At 44.8% G+C, this 19,617-nt stretch overlaps 1 protein-coding gene across 1 annotated transcript in view; it reads left to right on the top strand.

The window, feature by feature from the left end:
- TMEM214 (transmembrane protein 214) overlaps positions 1-19,617 on the top strand; it is a 656,291-nt gene that overhangs the window by 188,859 nt on the left and 447,815 nt on the right. The window contains exon 6 of the mRNA XM_069605536.1: positions 19,158-19,263. Within this exon, the coding sequence (XP_069461637.1) occupies positions 19,158-19,263 (106 nt within the window). The remainder of the gene's footprint in view (positions 1-19,157; positions 19,264-19,617) is intronic.

Below are 19,617 nucleotides of genomic sequence, written 5' to 3'. Positions count from 1 at the left end.
CCTTGTGTTGGGTGTACGTGTGGGTGTCCTAGCAATTGTCTACTAATGTACGTACCGGTCTCCAGCTGGTTCTTAACTGCGGTTTGCTCTGTTTCTCACTTCCATTACCTAAATAGTTACTTAAAGTGTTGCTCTTAACATTACTTTTAGACAGGGTTGTGCACTAGGTAGCAACGCGTTGGTGTTCTTTTAGCAGAACCCTCAATAGTGAATGTATATGATTGTAGTTTTGTGACGATATTTACCCGAGGTTTTTATTTCTTGGTGTATTCAAAAGCCTAATGTATATTTTTGTACATCTTCTAACTTGAATTATTGGAGTGCTCTGCGTGTGTCTCATTGTAGCCCTAGACCACTCTTGCATACCAGAGTCTAAGCCTTACTGCTTTGCTACACTACCTTTTTGGGGTTTGGCTAGACATCAGTGTCTTTCAGGGTGGATTCTTAAAAACCATATGTGCAGTCAACCTACATGACCTAGGCCCCAGTTTATAAGTTGTCTTGGATGCGCATGCAATGCATATTGAGCTATCTAGTGGTTGGTCCGGAGTATTACAGATTGATTGCACCTAAAGTGTAAGGTTGTGGGGACAGGGTATTCGCTTCTGACTATCTCTGTGCTACACGAGCAGGTACACAATACCCCTGTTGGCCTTTACCCTGAGTTTGTTGGATTTCATTGTTGCCATTGTTTTGTCATGCAATTGCGAGGAGTTCATCAAATGAGGGAGTCAGCTGGGACCCAAAGCATTGAAGACTGCAACATCTTGATTCTGAAGTTCGCCCCAAGGTCGAAAACGAAAGACATCCCAGTCCTGACCCAAAACGCAGCGTTTAGGGGCTGGACATGAGTAAGAATGACTTGCTATGTATGTATAATATGTCTCAATACAGCACTGCCCTCGATGGAGAATAATATGAGCAAGATTTAAATAATGTGCAACTCCCAGATTTTCTTGGGTGGGTACACATGGTGTGTAACCACTGCCTTCCAATGGACCATAAAGAGTTAGGATATTTGTTTAAAAATAAAAACACGGAACTCCATTTTGAAAGCAGTAGCGCTGGGTGGCATATGCTATGGCGGTGGCAACGGCAGATATCTCCAGGGAGCTCCCACCCAATGAAATAGTCGCTGGTAGAGGGCAATTATTTAAAGACTGAGTCACCCAGACTCCAAAAACAAAATAAACGTAACCAGTTTCTAGCCAGCCGTTCACCATCTCAAAGATCCCTGCAAAGGCACTTCCGGATCCTCCACATGGTGTGAAAAACATCAGCGGAGAACGACCAAAAAGTCTGTACTGACCAGGCAGCCTGCTCGCATTCAGCTTTCCTGCACCAAGATGTCAAATGCCCACAAAAAGATCTAGGAAATGGTGCTCACACCAGTGCGATGTGCAAAGGCAAACACAGTGCCAAAACAAGTAGCGCAGGCACAGTCACAGCCACAAAAGTGTACCAGGATCATAGACCCTGAAAAATACTTTGCCCAGGCCACTATTTCAGGAAAGTGTACAACCTGAAAACATGACCGAAAATGTGCTGCCGAACATAAAGCGCAGAACGATACAGTCATGCTCTGAGTTTGTCGTTGACGCAGACTACAAAAAGACATGTCTCATGTCTGTTTTGTAAATCATCTCTGAAATAAGCAGGAAGCAAGTCCATTGGCTACACACCTGCGCACATCATTTGTGCTCCAGAATCCTCCGTAGTAAAGCGAAGACAGATTTAAGATTGTAAGACTAGGATTGATGTTTACCAGAATCCCATAACGCTCCGCCTACAACCCCACTAGTGAAACTATACCCTGACAAACTAGGGCTATGGAACAGACCACTGCCAGCGTGAAAATCCTTACAAGGGAAAAGAGAAAATAGGATAAACTCAATGTATGGGGGATCAGTCTCAAAGGTGTCCAGCGTGGATTATATACACTCGTATGATAGAATAGAATAGAAGAGGAATTGGACACGGAGCGTGAACCAGAGGATCTAGAACAGGTAGAACATGGGGAATGTCTTATGGATTCCCTGAAAAATATTGAAACTCCTGTATCAACCTCCCCAACACCGGATCAGTGCTCCTATAATGCACTAATTAAAATAGCTGTCGTCTTTGGGACTAAAACGCAGGAAGAAAATCTTCTTGTAGAAGAGATGAGCCCAGGCATAATGCATGCCACTCATGGATTCGATTACAAAAGCACATGAGACTCAAGTTGGGAAAGATTTTCTTTTTGCTGCTTTCCTCCCATAAAGTTCTATGGGAAACATTTCTGTTTGCTTTGTTTGGATTCCTGACATGACTTTTTGGCGGTAAGTAAAGCCTTATGCTTTACTTCCCTTCTTTTTGCTTATTCTTATGGGGAAACTGATGAGTTAGACTGTCTTTAGAATTTGTTGTATTGTTACAATTGTACGCTTCACTTTCAAGTGAAGTGCGGTTAGGGTACTTTTGTATCCTTGCAACTTTTTCTGTAATGACCTTGTGGTTACTTTTACAGGGTTTGAAATTAAAGTTGGAATCGCAGGAGCTAAAAGCATCTCTTTGGTATACTGCGTTTACCAGTGACTAGGAACTACCACTGGGGAATGAGGAACTAGTAAATAGGGTTCCGCAAATCTAACTTCCACATAAGATGCAAACACCTGTGCAGTTCCCTCTGGGACCACTGCAAAAGATTTAAGACTACAGGTGTTTGGCAGTAAACCCACTTGGTAGCAGTCTGTACCACACAGATTCACTTGGTAGCTGTGGCTGAGCAGTCAGACTTCCCTCAAGAAGAGTTAGGCAGTATACAGAGTATTCACAATAGGTCAAGAGCACACAATAGAACAAGTAAACACTGACCAGGGCTTGGTGTAAAAGAGAGATAATTTTTTATTTAAAACCACATCTAGAAAAACGCACAGGAACTAATAGTAAGCAATTCAAAAACACGGTCACTAAAAGATATACGCTCCCTTAAAAGAATATTAGACAAGTCTTAAGTAAAGCCCCACTTATTTTCAGACAGCGGTGAGCGCTTAACGTAGATGGCACTCTAATAGTCCGTTTTAAAAAGGGAGAGAAAAGCAGAGAACCAATTGAAACAGATTCCAACACTTTTACAAGAACATAGCAAGAGAGGAAGGCAAAGTAAAACCATGAATTCAGAGTCAGTAGGTGCGGATCCGCTTTAAGAGGATCAAAACGAAATGTGTCCAAGGTCACACGGTTGCAGTGCACAAAAGTCTTGTAATGGTTCAAAAAGGAGTTGGATCAGAGAAAGGGACCAGTTAGAGGGTCAAGGCGGCCAGCCCAGTCCAGAAGGTTAAGGAGTTATTACCTTGTTGCAATCTTTAGAAAGGGAGGCCTGGCGGACACGGTACCTTAAAGTGGTGAGAACGCTCCAGCGGGGGCAGTTGTTCCTGGCAGCGGGTGCAAGTCGGTGCTTCGTCCGGGGGAAGAGAGGATCTTGTCGTGGAGGAAGACAGGGGTCCGTTGCACTGCCAGGGAAGAAACCAGCTGCGGAGTTTCTCGGGTACAAGGAGCTTCGCGGTTCAGTGGTGAGTGGTTATCCGGCCGCCGGGGTGCTTGGCACGGGCAGTTCGACCACAAACCGGGCTGGGGTGCGAAGAAAGAAAGGTAAACTGGTTGTGCCCACCATTCGGGGTAGAAGCCTCTCCAGCCGGGAGATCATCTCTGTCGTCGGGAAGTGGTGAGTCGGTTCCGCAGGGCTCCACCGGTGGTGTCGTCGTGGTAGGTCGGCTCAGCTTCTCCCTCGTCGGATTCTCAGGTCCTGTGGCGACTTCTGAAGTTCCAGTCCCCAAAGCCCTGCTTTTATGCAGAAAACCCCCATTCACTCAGCTGTCACTCAAACATGCTAAGTGGTGAGCCGGCCGGCTCACCACTTGGGCCAATCACACAAGAGTGCGACTTGAGTTACCAAGATAACTCAGTCCAGGGTGCCTAAACCCCCTCCCACACCCCCTGTGGTACCCAGATAGAGTGGCACCACTTTTGGAGGCTTCTGTGGAGAAGCCCGCCAAAAAGTGGAACAAAGGGCTCGACTTGGGTTGGAGTCACAGAAGAGAACACAAACGCCATTTTTGAATCGAGTCTTGGCAAAAAATACCAACCGGAGAATTAATATTAATTAAACCGGCGGTATGTTCGAGGCTCTGAGAATTAACTAATTAAAGTTGGTAGCCTCGAACAATGGGAAAATCCCATAGGAAAATATTCGCGGTCGAATATAAAAAGTAGTTTCCACTGCCACCAGCCAAAACTCGGATCAGGGGGGACGGAGACGTGCCCCCTCGACTAACAGACCCCGGGGCAATCGAATTGCCCTGACCAGTATGTCCACAATATGATGGTTTGTACTGGTTTCTGTTAATAATTTGGGACTAGTAAAGCCAATGGTGACTGTGCATGCCCTGGGAGAAAGTCAGTCCCAGGGTATGGAGTCTATGGTGGGGTGTCACTATGACACCCCTGTGTTACTGCACGGAGGGTGCTGTGTAACACACATAGGAACAACGCATAAAACCCTATGGAGTAAAGGACCCCATAGCCCACAAAACACATTACCAGTCAAAGGAATACCATAAATCATGTCCAAGAGTGGGAGGAAAAGAGTCTCTCTTGGCAGGAGGAAAAAACAAACTCCAGAAATCCAGAAAAGCTGCTGGGGGACTCACTAGGTTAGGAAATTCAGCCTAAAGAGAGAATTCTCTCTAACAGCTATTGCATAGCCATGCTCTCCTGGCACTGAAACAAATGTCCCTTTCTCTGGGATAAAGGTAATGGTCATGCTCTTTGGAAACTGTGCAAAAGAGTCACCGTGCTGAAGGCACAACTAAAGGCCACCCGCAAGCATAGTTCTTGCTGGCCAAGGTCTTCAGATACACCCTGTGGATGTTGCAGCTTTATTGTACATAATGGATGCCTTTTGAAAGCCTTTCAGCCTTTGACTTAAGGCTACACACTACTTTAGGGCCCATCAACGTCTACTATGAACCTCAAGTACACTCCATTTTCCCCCTAAATATTTTTCCATATTTTTATTATTGTTTATTTAATAAAGATATAGCAGAATCGCCAACAATCGATGAATACATCAATAAATACATAAAAGCACATCATCCAATACGTTAAAAAGTTCCTGAGACCAATCCTGTAGAATTCCCATACAGACATTGAAACATTTAACCATATGATATAAGAAGTTTATATCATTTCCCTCCAATAAAAAACTCCAAAATACATTCCCATCCCTCCTGGATCCCATATTATGATGTGATTTCATGTATTGGTGAATCTGAGATGGTAATCGGGCAAGAGTGAAAGGGCACTTAAAGGAGTAATGGCAGAGGGCTAGAGAATTTAATATTAATTGATTAGAAAGGAATGGTGGATGTAGCTTTGTGTATTTGAGACAATGGAGGAGAAAGACCAGTAGAGGCATGGAGGCAGAAATAAGGAAACCAGCATTGAAGAGAGGGCATGGTGCATTTTGTGAAATTGAGATGCCGATATAGAAAGAAACTATGAAAACGAGGCTCCAGCCTCGTGGCCTGATTGCTAGGCAACCGAAAGCCATCTAAGTGGGAAACATCCACCGGCAGGCGGAAACGCCAGCCAGGAGGCGAAGGCCAGAGAAAAAGGCCTTTTTGCCATTGTTCACCGGTGGATGCCGCTAGCTGCCTATTCCGACTCCAAGGACAGTCATCTCGCCCCACTACTAAGGTACTGACTCGCTCCTCCAATACAACGTATGTACCCGTGACCCTATAATTCTGCCTAATCCTACATGTGCAATAATCTAATGTGCAAAAATTCATAACAGCCTGTTGACATTGCTCCTACTTCTTACCCATCGTCTCATACTGTGGCCCAGCATTCCACATTCATTCCACCGTCTGCGTTTCCTCTCATGTTGAAACAGGTAAATAGTATTGCTCTCCCCCTTATTGCCACACACTACATGTGCAATATCATTGAACTGCCTCTGCTGCTAATGTTATGAACAGCTATTAACTGTATTGCCTGTGCCACTATTGTACTGAAGTGACATACATACTTATTAATTTCATGTATGACCACCTGAACCGAGTCTAACTATTGCCCATGTGATTACTTGCCATAGATAGACTATTTGTTGCCTTAGCACCCACCTGATCTTAGTCTAATTCTTGCATCTGAGCCTTAATTGAATCTAGCCTCCGCTGTCTGCACACCCATCCAAACACTGCCCAACCTTGCCTAGTGTGCTCTGCTAATCACTAACCCTGCAGCCCCCACTAGTACTCCTGCTCCCTTCAGCCACAGCTCTCACCAGGTCTGCTGAGTCTAGATTGCTGCCAGCAGCCAGAACACCCCACTCCGCATCCTCTCCCCACTTTCTTGCACCATGAACAGTATAGCTCATTGCCTGATACTATACACATGCCTATGGGGCACTAGCCATTGTAAAACAAATAGCTACCCCTCGATAGGAACTGAAACAGCTTCATTCCACTCTAGTTATACAGTTCCCATCCCGCCCCCCATTATGGAAAGATTATCTACGAGTCCCTCTAGCGGGCATCTAAGCATCCCCTGCAGCTTACCATGCAGAAACATTAGACTCAGAGCAAGATTGTCAAGACTGCATGAGCCACTGTCCAGAACCATGCCCCCCTGCCAACACAAGGTCCTCTACCCAGGCCTATTTCCCTTCCGCCAAAAACCAGAAGCCACGATCTACTTCTAGACCTACTATATCAGTACCCACCCCCACTACGACTACGCCTCCCCCTATTACAGGCGGACTAATCCACGCCAGATCGATAACCGCACATGCCTCGGGTATTCATGACCTGTTTTTAGCTGAGAACCTGGACTTTCTCGCCATTACAGAGACCTGGTTGCACGACGCTGCAGGACCCCTCCTATCCCTAGCAATCCCAGTTGGTTACATCATACTGAGACAGGACAGAACCAACATGCGGTGCAGTGGCATTGTCTTCATTGCTAAGACTAGCTTAGATATAAGAACTACACATTCCATAGGATCTGACTCCTGTGAAGCGCTCTCCATTAAACTTCTTCTAGTGAACTCTCGGACATTGTCTATCCACCTCATGTACAGACCTTCTGGACCCTTAGGCGAGGAGGATATCCATAATCATCTCGGCAACAACCTGAAAACTACATCACAAATACTTGTCCTGGGCGACTTCAACCTGGGCTACAACGACACCTTAGATAAAAATGCAAGTATCATTGCTAACTCTCTAACCGCCCTGGGTCTAACTCCAAGAACGCTCGAACCCACCCACATCAAAGGTAGAAGCCTTGACTGGCTAGCAGACGACAACTGCACCGCAAACATCAAACCCATCCTACAACAACCTTGAACAGACTACTTCCTTGTGTCCTTTGAATTAGCCACTTCCAGACCTATCCCGCCAGCACCTATCATGGCCTTGCCCTGTCCCACAAGAAACAAAAAGAACATCACGAAGGAGAAAGTGATCCCTGCCATCTTACCCACTCTCAACCAACTAACGGACCAATGAGATCCCGAAACTCTGGTCGATGAATACAATAAAATCATGTTAACCACTCTTGACAACATTGCCCCTTTAAAACTTAGATCAAGTAAACCCAAAGCCCACCTAAATGGTTTTCCCCGGAACTAAAAGATTTACGACTCTTCAAAAGGAGCTGTGAAACAGCATGGAGGCCCTCCCCCTCTATAGACCTTAAAAACAAACTTATGGAAATCTCTACCCGGTACAAAAAATTAAATTTATCTGGGGAAAAAAACTTTGTATAACACGCGCATAGCAAATGGCAAATCAAACATGAAAGAACTGTTCACCATCCTCAAGGAACTAGAGTCCCCCATCCCCATCCCCATCCCAGACATATGTTCCAAAGACAAAACTTGGTGCTCGAATATCCAACAAGCACCCCAACAAAATGACGCTCCAAAACAAAATATCTAAGAAAAAGGACACTCTTAGCCAACTATCCCAGCCTAGCAACGGCAATACCGTGCTACCTCCCAACAAACTGGATCCCATTGTTCGTTTCACGTTCTCCAGAACTACTACCCTTGAGGTTGAGAAAGTCATCCTCTCCCTTAAGCCATCTAATTGCCAGGGCGACCCTTGCCCTGCCCAGCTTATAAAAGATGCCGCCAGAGATATCTCCCCATTCATTTCGAAACTTGTCAATTCCTCTTTCGCAACAGGTATTATCCCAACCAATTTAAAACAATCCTGGGTACTCCCTTTGCTCAAAAAGCAAACCTTAGACTCACTCATTCCGACGAACTATCGCCCCATCACAACAGTTCCGTTCCTGCTCAAAATCTTGGACAAGATTTCCTACAACCAGAATTGGAAATTATTGGAATTTCACAAGCTCTTCGGAGCACGCCAGTCTGGATTCCGGCCACAACACGGCACAGAGACAGCCCTCATCGACCTTAAGGCACAGATTGATGTCCAGCGAGATGAAGGCAAAATGGCTCTCCTCCTGTTGCTGGACCTCTCGGCTGCATTTGACCTCGTGGGCCACAGAGTACTTTGCAGCCACCTAGCCCCGGCTGCTCACTTCTCTAAAGAGGCCATTACCTGGATAGAGTCCTTCCTCAGCGACAGGACGCTGAGTGTTCTCCCCCTCAGCAGCAGCCGACCCGATCCCCATACTATGTGGAGTCCCTCGGGGCTCCTGTGTCTCCCCCACTCGATACAACATATTCACTAAGCCCCTTTTTGATGATTTGGACCATCTTGGTATCACCCACACGAACAATGCAGACGATACCCAGATTCTCCTCCCTCTTTCTGGGGATTACAACAAGGATTTGGCCTTGGTGAATAGGGTGTATATCATCATCCAGGCATGGATGGCTTTACACGGTCTATGCCTGAATGATGATAAAACATAATTTATCATCCCGGGACCCATGCCAACCTAAAAAACTAGGCCATGACTATGCCTCATTTGCGATTGATGGAAACACCATCAATGTGTCCAAGGAAGTGAAGGCGCTCGGCTTTTACCTGGACTCCACCCTGTCATTCGACAAACAGGTGAAGTCCTTGGCTTCAGCCACTGCTTACACCTGCAAATTCATTAGAGCTGGCAAACACTTCCTATCTAACAACAACTGCATGATCCTAGCCAGAGTCTTAATCTTATCTCGGCTTCAATATTGTAATGCCCTTTACATTGGTGCTAACAGATCCATTATCAATAGACTACAAACACATCAAAACAACACCTTGAGAGCTGCTCTCGGCGTGCCCAAAAGATCACACATAACTGGCTTTCCACCCTGAAAAAATACAACTAAAATCGGCATCTCTGGTTCACAAAGCCCTAAACAATGCCGCTCCTAGCTATCTCACCGATAAATTCTCTAAAAGATGCTCTACTAGACCTGCAAGAACTTCCAATGTCAACAGCCTCATCACACCTAGATTTAAATTGTCCAAGGCCGGAGGAACTAGCTTCCAGGTCCAAGCAGCCCAACTCTGGAACTCGCTGCCACCTACCTTACGTGAAGACCAGCCATTTCTGAAATTCAGATCTAAATATATCAATCTACTGAAAGCCTCTGACCTCTAGCTGATCAGTACCCAGCCAGCTCCCTTACTCCCTAGAGTAGACTGGCTACATTTCTGAGCAGTCATGCTAGACACCTCCCGGTTACCACTCTATCCCACTTGAACCTCCTTGATCTGTGCTAGTTAGCCTGATAGTGCCTATTTAAGCTAGTCTCGTCCTACCATTAATCGACCTCTCTGGTCTATGTATATTGTAGCCTGCTACTATTTCATCCTTATTCTGCACTCCATTGTTCAAAAGCCTAATTTTTACTTGTCAGCATGCTGCATGTAAAATCCGGTATTCATTCAAATGTAACCTGTATATAATTGTACATATATGCACATCACTACACACTATTTGTAACCTGTACATTACTGTATATTTGTTCTTCATTGAATATTATCTGTAACCTAAGCTTCACATTTTCTGTACTGCTGCGCCCGGTAACCTCCGGGTCTGGTGCACATTACAAGTGATTAAAACAAACAAAGTGAAAGAGGATTGGATAAAGGGTAGAGGTAAAAAGGAGAAATGTGTCCTTGTCAAGAGGTGATGGGGACCCCCCTAAGCGTGGGGTGGGGTGGGATGGGATGTCTTCCAGGGTGGAAGTCGGAGCCAGTCCTACCCCAGAGGTGAAAGGTAGCAGTTGATATGGCCCCAGTTCCTGTCGCTCTCCACATGCCTGTATGTGTATGGACAATATCACTGTTTCCATTTTAGACTGCTAAACCCTGGGCAGGTCACCTGCAATATTACAGCCCACTAGAGCCCCTCTGGCAGACCACTCCTGTTGTTGGATCGCTCTGACCGGCGGGCAGTGAAACTCAAGTGGAGCATAAGAGAATCTATGTGGCTACTAGGAACGCTACATGGCACCAGATGACATGAACACACACTGTGCTCCAGCAGTCATGGAGCGGCTTCCTGAACAACTCAGACACCTCCCCCAATACTTATCATGGACTGAGCTGTTGAGCACCTCTCTGAAACAAATTGGAACACTTTCCAACGTGGTCCACTGTCTTCCAGGCACAGCAGCGCAGCATGCCAAAAAGGGGGCCAGGGCCAACCCTTTTTGTTTTATTTTTACTTGTAACTCCTCCTGTGCAGTAAAGTCGGGGGGAGAACAGCTAGGGGGAAAAGACCAATGGAAGGAGGAGAAAGATCAGGGAGGCAGGAAACTGCAGAGTGTGGGGTGTATGAGGGAGGTGGCGGAACAGGCAAGCAGAAGGAAAACGGACTGTGGACTCTAGTTGGAGGCATTTTGGAGAGAATGTGAGGTGTTGGTTGGTGCAATCCAAGTGGTACTATGCTGTGCATGTAAGGTAAGTGAGAGTATTACAGAAAGTGTAGGCATTGAGTGAAGTATGAGGGAGCAGAAGGTGGAGGGGAGAGTAATACTGGAGTGGGCAGGGGAGAGAAGAAGCAGAGAGACTAGTAAGATCAGCCGGTGGTGATGACTAGGAGAGAAGGTGGGTGAATTGGAAGGAGGAGATTAGTGATATGAGGGGAGAACAGTAGAGCACAATAGGTAGGAACAACCGGGCATGAATGGAAGGCAACAGATTGGGGCTTGGGTGTCTGGAAGGAATAACCCTAAAACACCTTAAATGGAACCTCAACGGTAGTTTAGGTCCAGCCTAGGAAGTCCCATAGGAAGTTGAGCGATGAAAGTGATTGCCTTCAGGCCCTCACTAACTGCAAGCCTTAACATAGGAGTTGACAACCTCTAGATTAAAACCCGGGTAGTAGGGAAGCCTGGGTTGGGGAAAGCACTGTCGCATTTGGACGAGGGAACAAGGTACGGCCCTTTAGAGTCCTTACAGGAATTTCTAATAAACGCTTGAACCATCTTTGAGAGTTGGCGTGTTCTTAAGGCTATCTGTGAATGAAAGCGAGTATGAAAAAAGGCCTGCATGAGTGAATGTTGAAGGGGCACTCAAGACGAGGGATATTAGAAAAAAGGATCAAATGAAAGAATTGGGGAGAATATTTGGTGTTGGATGCCACAGGAATCGCATGTGAGGGAAGAAAATATGGGAGCAAAACAAGATGAAGCAAGATAATGAGAAATGGTGTGGGAGAAAAAGCTGTCTGGTAGGGGTTTGGAGGAGGACCAGGACTGAATCGTGAAGGGATGGAATAAAGACTGAAATTTAGAAATCCTGGTTTTCTAAAATCGTTATAACACCTTTGAAGGTCCATAGAGAGATTTTTGGGTTTAACTGGGGAAAATGGATATAAAAGAAATATTTTACAAACCCATGCAGCATGTGCTTGACCGTCCAGGATATTCATGTAGGGGTCGGAGGAGTGCTGTGTGCAATAAGAGAGGAGGAGGAAATTACTTTTATTAGATAGAGTTAAGTGTAAGAGGAGTGTGGGGCAGAGGCGACTTTGGATGGATTGGAGAATGGTAGTGGAGGGTAAGAAATGAGTGAGGGGGTGTGCAGGATTGCACAAGGGGAATGTGCTGGAGCTTGGTTGTGGGGTGGTGGTGGTACTCTGTAGGACCTCAGTGGTGTCCTTGCAGGAGCTCATTAATACTATAGGCGCAGAGTGTAATGTCCGCTGAAGCACACTGCAGTCTATGGGTTAATTGCAGGAGCAGCTTTATGATTTAAGGTCCTCTGTAGTATACCTGCAGGAGTTTGGTGTGATATCTGCATGGCATCCATTGGTGCGTGTAGCTCAGTGTAATGTCTGCAGAAGTCCAGTGCAGTCCATAGAGGATCTCTGTGTGCTTCCTATAAGAGTTTAGGCCAAGTGGGACGCCTGTTGAATTTCACTCTGGTGCCCAATGCTCTGTGGGGGACTACATGAAATAAGAGGTCTGCAGGTCTTGTTCGGTTAACTCTGTGGTTGCAGAAGTTCAATTTCATACTGTAGATGCTCTGTGTAGTGTTGGCAGACTTTCTGTTGAATGGCTGCCGGAGCTCAACCGAGTGAATGCAGGAACCCAGTAGAAGACCTGCAGGATCTTTGTGAGTGGATTACACATTTTGGGGAAATAGTGTGGAGTGCCTTTACATTGGAATCGTTTCACAAGTCCATAATATTTACAACACAAGTGCAGAAAGTACACACTATGAATATGAAGGGAGTGGAGATGTTTTTCAGAATATTTTATTCTGCATTATATTACCCCTCACTGTTAACAAGAATTGGCAAAGCCAATTGTGTTATATTGTATCTCTCTGGATGCATGGTGTCTGTAACCTCATGAGAGAATGTTGGAGTGTTTATACATGAAGTTGGTTCGAGCTCAGGCAGTTGAAGGATGAGAGCCTAGGTGGTGGGTCTCCTGGAGATCTGTACATTGGTCTTGCTTCTAATTGATGTAACCTAATAAAAGGAACTTCATGTCAACTCGCCTCATCTCCCAAGCATACTTCATTACAAAAAATAGTTTTTGCTTTTGCAGTTTTTAATTGCATGTATAGGCATACATGTGTGATGGCCCCATATAGCATGTCCCAGCTTTTTAAGAACATGCAAGCCAAAGTGCCTGTCCTCACATGACTATTAGGTGAGATGTTGGACTCTGCTGGCTAATTAAATACTTTACAGAGCCTGTTATGAAGACCCATAACATGCTTTTGGGACTGTCTGGTCCCAGTCCACGAATGGTGTGTGTGTATGCATGGGCTGTGCCACCAGTGGTCCTGATTGGACTGCTGGGGTGTGTGTGTGTGTGTGTCAGATCTTATCTTGGCTAGTGGGATTTTCCACTCTTAGTTGCCTTTTTGATAAGAGGAGGATCCCTGCATCCTTTCCAGAGAGATCCTGGAAGAAACCTGAAGGAGCCAAGTATCGTGTCCATCTGCAAAACGTGCAAGGAAACCATGGACCTGTTGGAAGAAGTCCTGACAACCAACTGCTGCTGCTGTTCTGCAAGAGCCCTGTCTTATAGGTGCTCTTCAGACGTCCTGTGACAAAGCTTCGACCCTTGGAGTCGAGGGAACATCCATTCTCGACATCTGCTCGGAGTCCTGTGAAGAAGAGCCTTCGGAAGTGCCACTGTACCTCCCAGTGGCTACCCAGTTCAGAGATATGGCTACTGTACTGCAGGCGTCGCCGTTCCGCATTGAGGCTTGGAATTTTGGGGATCGACAGCTAGTACTACAGGACTCGTCTCTGCCACATTTTGTGGTTCCAGAATCAAGGGCACCCCCGATAGGAGGTGAAGTCTGACTCAACAATTGTCCTGTGAAGGCATCATCAAGCAGAAAACGGACAGATTCAGAATTTAAAATAAAATACTTTTATGTAAATGTCAGGATGGTTCAAAGCATAATTTGCCCTATACGAAGGTGGGGTTTCCCTACCTGAACACAACTAAGGAAACGGAGTCCTAGAGTTCAACCCAAAATTCTGTGTCCAAAACCTATCCTCGCTCTCACATACTATAATGAACAAATGTAAAGTGATGTCAAAGTCAAATGAAACAGTGTTCAATTTAAAGTCCTGAGCCTCTTCCAGCTCACAGCTTGCTTCCAGCTCCCTTCCCCCAAGCACCAAACGGTTCCACAAAACAGCTCAGAGTCGCCTTCTCTGGGCTTTAAGGTAATACAGTCTTAATCAAAATTCGGGGCGCCCTTTCCTGAGCTTCAAACACAATAGTTCATCCACAAAGGAACCTTGAGACTTCGTTCTTACTTCAGCAACAATGTTCAAATCTCAAGGGTTCCCGTCCCCAAGGGTTAATTTTGTTGAGCACCACACTTTAAAAAGGAAAGTATCTTTGTCTTGTAAAAGTTACTTTCCAAAGTTCTGTTTTTTCGGCTTGCAAAGAGTTCCTTTTTATGGATTTCACACAAGTTTATATTAATGCTTCTTGAAGGTTAGTTTGGAAACCAGTTTCAACACCCTTTGTTTGGTTTTCTACTTTGAACTTGCATTCACGCGATAGCTCCACATATTTCAATCTAAACGTTCCTGAAGATTATATTATTTTCTTTGAGTCTTCTCTGAAGTTGTATCAAAAACAATATTTAGGAATTTTGCTTGATTTTAATATCCCGTTCTCTTTTGGATTCTCAATGTCTTGGGTCCCATTATTTATAAAACTTTGTCAGTTTGGCGTTGAATAATTATAGTTTCATTTGTAGTTTTGTTTCACTTTGCCCATTGTTAAATAATTGTCCGTTTCACTTAAATTGTTTTGCCTGATGTACGGAGACCTTTTGACAGCGTGTTTCTTGACGCACACGACCACTCAGATACAAAGTGTTCTTAATAGCTTAGTAATTGACAACAAAAGGACCCGTGACTTCCATAAATGTGCTACATTACGGCACGCAACCACTCCAATACAAAGTATTCTGTTAGCAGACCACACGCTCAGTTTCAGTTGCTTTAGAAACTCACCGGTCGTTTTGATGGTTCGGGCTGCAGCACGGATCACACAGCCATCTGTATTCCGTGTCGGGCTCCATCTCCCACCCCTCAGACACTCCGGTATTGCTCCTACAACAACTGGGAACGAGCACCTCAAGGAAAAAGGAAAGTGAGAGACTTCCTGTCCAGCTCCCTTCAGCTCGCTCAATCAATTCCAGGGACTAGCTCCCATGAACCACCTTTCTCTGTGGTTTTCCGTGGCTCAGCGTTTTGCTCCCAGCTCCTCGTGTCGGCCTCCTTGCTGATCCTGCTCTCTTCTCGCACGCCCCTAGATGTGGTTGTCTTCTTCAACCTTTATGCACCTGTAGCCTTCCAACAGGGGACAGGTGTGTTTCAGTTAATTTTTATGATCCCTGGTTAAGGGGACATGCCCGACTCTCGTTCCTGACCAGCATCTTCCTCGTCCCAGTACTAGAGTGGATAAAAGGCATAGTCTTCATAGCTCTCGGTTGTCTCTTATTCGTCTCAGTACTGTAAAATGTCAAGCGAGTAAGATTAAGGGGAGCTGGCTTATAAGAGCCTATGAAAATGGGGGAGGTGTTGGGTTTATCATTATAAGGGAAAGAGGGGAATCCATGTTACGCCCACAGGCATCTCACTCCCAGGCCCCAGGGACCCTCCACCCAGGTGATTCTCCCTCGCTTCTCCGCCCCATGGTCTGGATTCAATAGCCTTTCCCTGGCCACCTAAGAAGAGGACTCCAGGGGGGAATAGGAATGAGACTACCCTTGGGTTTCTCACAGTCCCCCTTTGTTGCTGTGCGTCGGTGGCCATAGTCCAAAACCACTTTCCAGTCCTGTGCTGAGAGAGGCCTTGCATAGTGCTCTTCTGGGTTCTCCATCCTGAAGACCTTGCACCAGAATTTGCCGCCGACCTGAGGTGCTCGAACCTGGAAGCCTTGGGCATCAAGGACCGGAGCGGATGTGGGAAAATTCGACCTTGGACCGTATTCTGAAGACTCGCCAAATCCTAAGAAGAATAGAAGAATCTGTGTACAGGGGGTGAGTTGTAACAGTACTTACCTGAACCCCTAACTCCCTTTTGAAAGTTTGGTAACTTAGAAACATTTATAACAGTTTGGCTTTGCCCTTGCTTGCTTGCGCAAGCATTCCAAAAGTGAGGGACACCTTTTATTCACTTGAACAACTTGTCCTCTACTCCTTGGAACTCTTCATTAGACCCCAGAAGCCCTTCACTAACTTTTTCCCGTTTCACAAAACTAACTTTGGTGAACTTTTTGGCAATAGGCCCCATACATATTAGGGATGGACCTTTCAATTTCATAGTGTATCTCTGTGGGCCTGTAGTGCTACATGCTAATAATTTATGTAAGTTTCCCTACTACAGTATTTTTTATGTATCATATTACATGCTGGTAGTCTTTTTTTTTCCAGTTTTTCATTGGGTTATATGGCCATAAATAAATATTTTTTTATAACTGTGTGTTCCTTGACATTTTGCTGTGTGTACTCCTTGAGGACCCCTTACCAGGTTCTCCCCTCCTGAGACTTGGCCATGGCCACTTGCCTTGCTACTTTGAACTGATTTGGCTACAGCTCCCAGAATTTTTCCTGCCACTGAACTAGGCTGGCCTTCTATACATCTGTTCACCAGGCCAAAGTATAGAAACTCAGTACTAACAAACTTACAGGGTGATTTTCTTTGGGGATGGGGTGTTGCGCAGGGGTCAATGGGGGAATGGTAGGAGCTGACTTGCACTGTATTTCTCTTGTTCTGAAATGATTTAGAGGAGTTTCTGGTTGTTCAGCTTGCTGTGCCCAGTTTGGGAGACCAAAGCATTCTGCTCCTGCTATTTATAATTGTAATTGTTTTTTTATAACGCGCTTAATACCAAAGATTGGTTTCTAAGCGTGGGATCGGGATTCAAACCTGTGTTGCGCTATGTTTTCTTGCTTCCAAGATGTTGCCACTGAACTATCCTCCATGGGCACGGCAATGGTACTCACTGACACAAAAATACCAATGCTTAAACTACTGTGTGCCTTTTTGTCATTACTACATTTGCAAGCATCTAGCACACATCAAAGGCAATTGGATAAATACCCCAGGAGTTTTTTTTATCATAAACTGTACAAGTTTAGATGTAGTATCTACTTTGACTACCAGTGTGTCAGGTTTGATGTAAAAACCGAGAAGGCGACATAGGTGGAAAGATGTGGGATAAATTGTACCATCTACTGGTGTGTTTCTGGGGTTTAATGAGGTGTTGGGGAAGAGGGGAGATTCCCCAGCACAGGCCCTTTATTTTGTGTCCGTTCCTTCAGCTATATATGATGCTGAAATATTTGGCTTTACACCATTAGCTGCAATGCCGGTAGCTGAAGATTGTCATTAAAAGCTCCTTTCCATTGTCGAAGGGAACTCCAATCGAACCCCCACATCTAGAGGTTGTGAGGTGTCCTATAGCTGATTGTATTGCCCTCTTACTAATTGCATAGTGTATTCGGGTAATGCTAACCCAGATGCTAGTGCATACCAATCCACATTGAAAGCCATTTTTGGCTTGAATGCTTGTATGAAGGTACTGTGGCTGGCCTGGGTGAAGAAAGCATTGTATACGTTGGAGTTTTAGTATGGACTTCCTTAGAGGAATGAGAGAGATTCTTTTTGAGCTTGTGAAGGGAGGTGATGTTGGGTAAGCTATCTTGGTAATTGAAACATATGGACATATAGGGGATGGAGGCGTATGTTACCTCAAGGGTAAGATCTGGGAGCAGGAAGATATTTATCCACCTTAGATTGAGATGTCTCCCTCTGGGCTATGCAACTGCCAAGTGTTGCATGATGCCTCTGGCTGGTCTCCGTGGACGTCTTAAGGGACACCCTTAAGTGTTTCTTAGTAGGCCTGCATTATTGCAGATGGCGATGGAAGGAGCTCATATCCCTCTTTAGATAAAAAATATTAAACCTTGTAAGGAGGCCATGGGAACATCTACATTCTCAGTGATGGAAGTAGTTGATGGAAGTATCGATGCAGCCCGACATTAAAGTGCCCTTGCTATCAAGGTTTTTACGCCTTGCTAAAACTGACATTGGGTGAGCTGTAACAAGAGGAGTATGTGGCAGAAGTAGTGGCTGGCTATCTCATTGCCACCTGGCATGAAAGGTCTCTTGCTATATAGGCTTGAGGCTATAGGCTTGTGGCGCTTGCTACGGCTGAGCTGGGGAGAGCTGTGTGACTAGGACGTGGGGTGGTTGTTTTAGGCAGCTTGTAATTTGTATTGCTCATGTGGTAGTATGATCATGTCTTAGTTGATGGATTGTGCTCCACCCATTATATCTTTAATTTAGATTTCCATCTATTGTATTATATTGTATTGATGTTTGGTCTACAATAGTGATTATGATGTAGTCGAGAGAAAGTGAGATGTGGAGCAGGAAAAAAAGCAACATGAAGCAATACAATGGAGGGGGCTTGGCGAAGAGAGGGAGACTCGCTGTGCCTGAGACATTTGGACTGTGACGAGGGAACACTATGGGGAAGGAGAAGTCCTTGATGAAGGATAATGCCTTTTAATTGTGAAGGAGATGGACTGATAAAGGACAACTGACTGACCACCTATGGGTGGCTGCGAGGGAGGAGAGCTGCTTCTCAGCATCCTTTCTCTTCTCTCTTCTATGTAGCATTGTTTTAGCAACAAGGTGGTGCTTATGTGAGCCCAAACCAAAAATGCCCACACCAAGCTTGGATGGATTAACACACGAATGTATCCAAAAGTACACATAAACAGGAATACTTGAGGGGCAAGTATGCTTTGCTAACTTTCGGCCAAAACTAAAAATGAACTAGTGACCGCTGGATCTCAGGAGGTTATCTACATTTTAGTTTTTAAGAGCAGTGATTGATGTATCCTAATTATTCATGTTTATTATCTCCAAGCGTTAAAACTGACAAAAGCAGTGTATTTCCTACTTTATATTTTATATATATTTATGTATTGGATATAAATAAAAACATTAAATTAAGTTCCTTAGAACATTTATTTTAAAGTATTCCGTTCGGGTGAGAAGAAATTGGGATGGTTGTTGCTGCTCACCATGGACATCATTAACCTTTCCTTTCTTTCATGCAGTCTCTTACTTGAATTACTTACCTCTACCCTTTTTTTGTGTTTTTTCTCGTTTTTTTTCATCAGTATCTAGAATTGTTGCGGTCCCATCAAGGCCGACCAGCAAAATGCCTAACAATCATGTGGGCGTTGGGACAAGCTGGATTCTCAGATCTTACTGAAGGTCTTAAAGGTAGGTATTTCAGAAGTGGTCTCCTTCAGCATACTAAGAGTGGCGGGACTGATGCGTTTAATAATACCTAGGGAATTAAAAAAAAAAAAGACTCGGTACAACACATTAAAAGGAATGTATCTTAATACTTTAGACTAAAATGACTAATCTCGAAAGAAATTACAAGGTATCTAAAAAGAATGAGAGCAAAGGCTTTTCTGAATAAATCAGCACATCATACAAACCATATTGGCTTTGATTTTCATCAAATATGAAGTGAGGCATGCCAGCAATCGGAACACAAAACATAAATTCCTGTTTTGAAATTGGGCAAAGGAGAAAATCTTTGTAACAAAAAAAGATGCTGTAGCAAAA

The sequence above is a fragment of the Ambystoma mexicanum genome, chromosome 4p, assembly GCF_040938575.1.
Source record: "Ambystoma mexicanum isolate Mex_15411 chromosome 4p, UKY_AmexF1_1, whole genome shotgun sequence".
Lineage (NCBI taxonomy): Eukaryota > Metazoa > Chordata > Amphibia > Caudata > Ambystomatidae > Ambystoma > Ambystoma mexicanum.
Note: the sequence above shows the minus strand (reverse complement) of the source record. Positions and strands in the feature narration are given on the sequence as shown.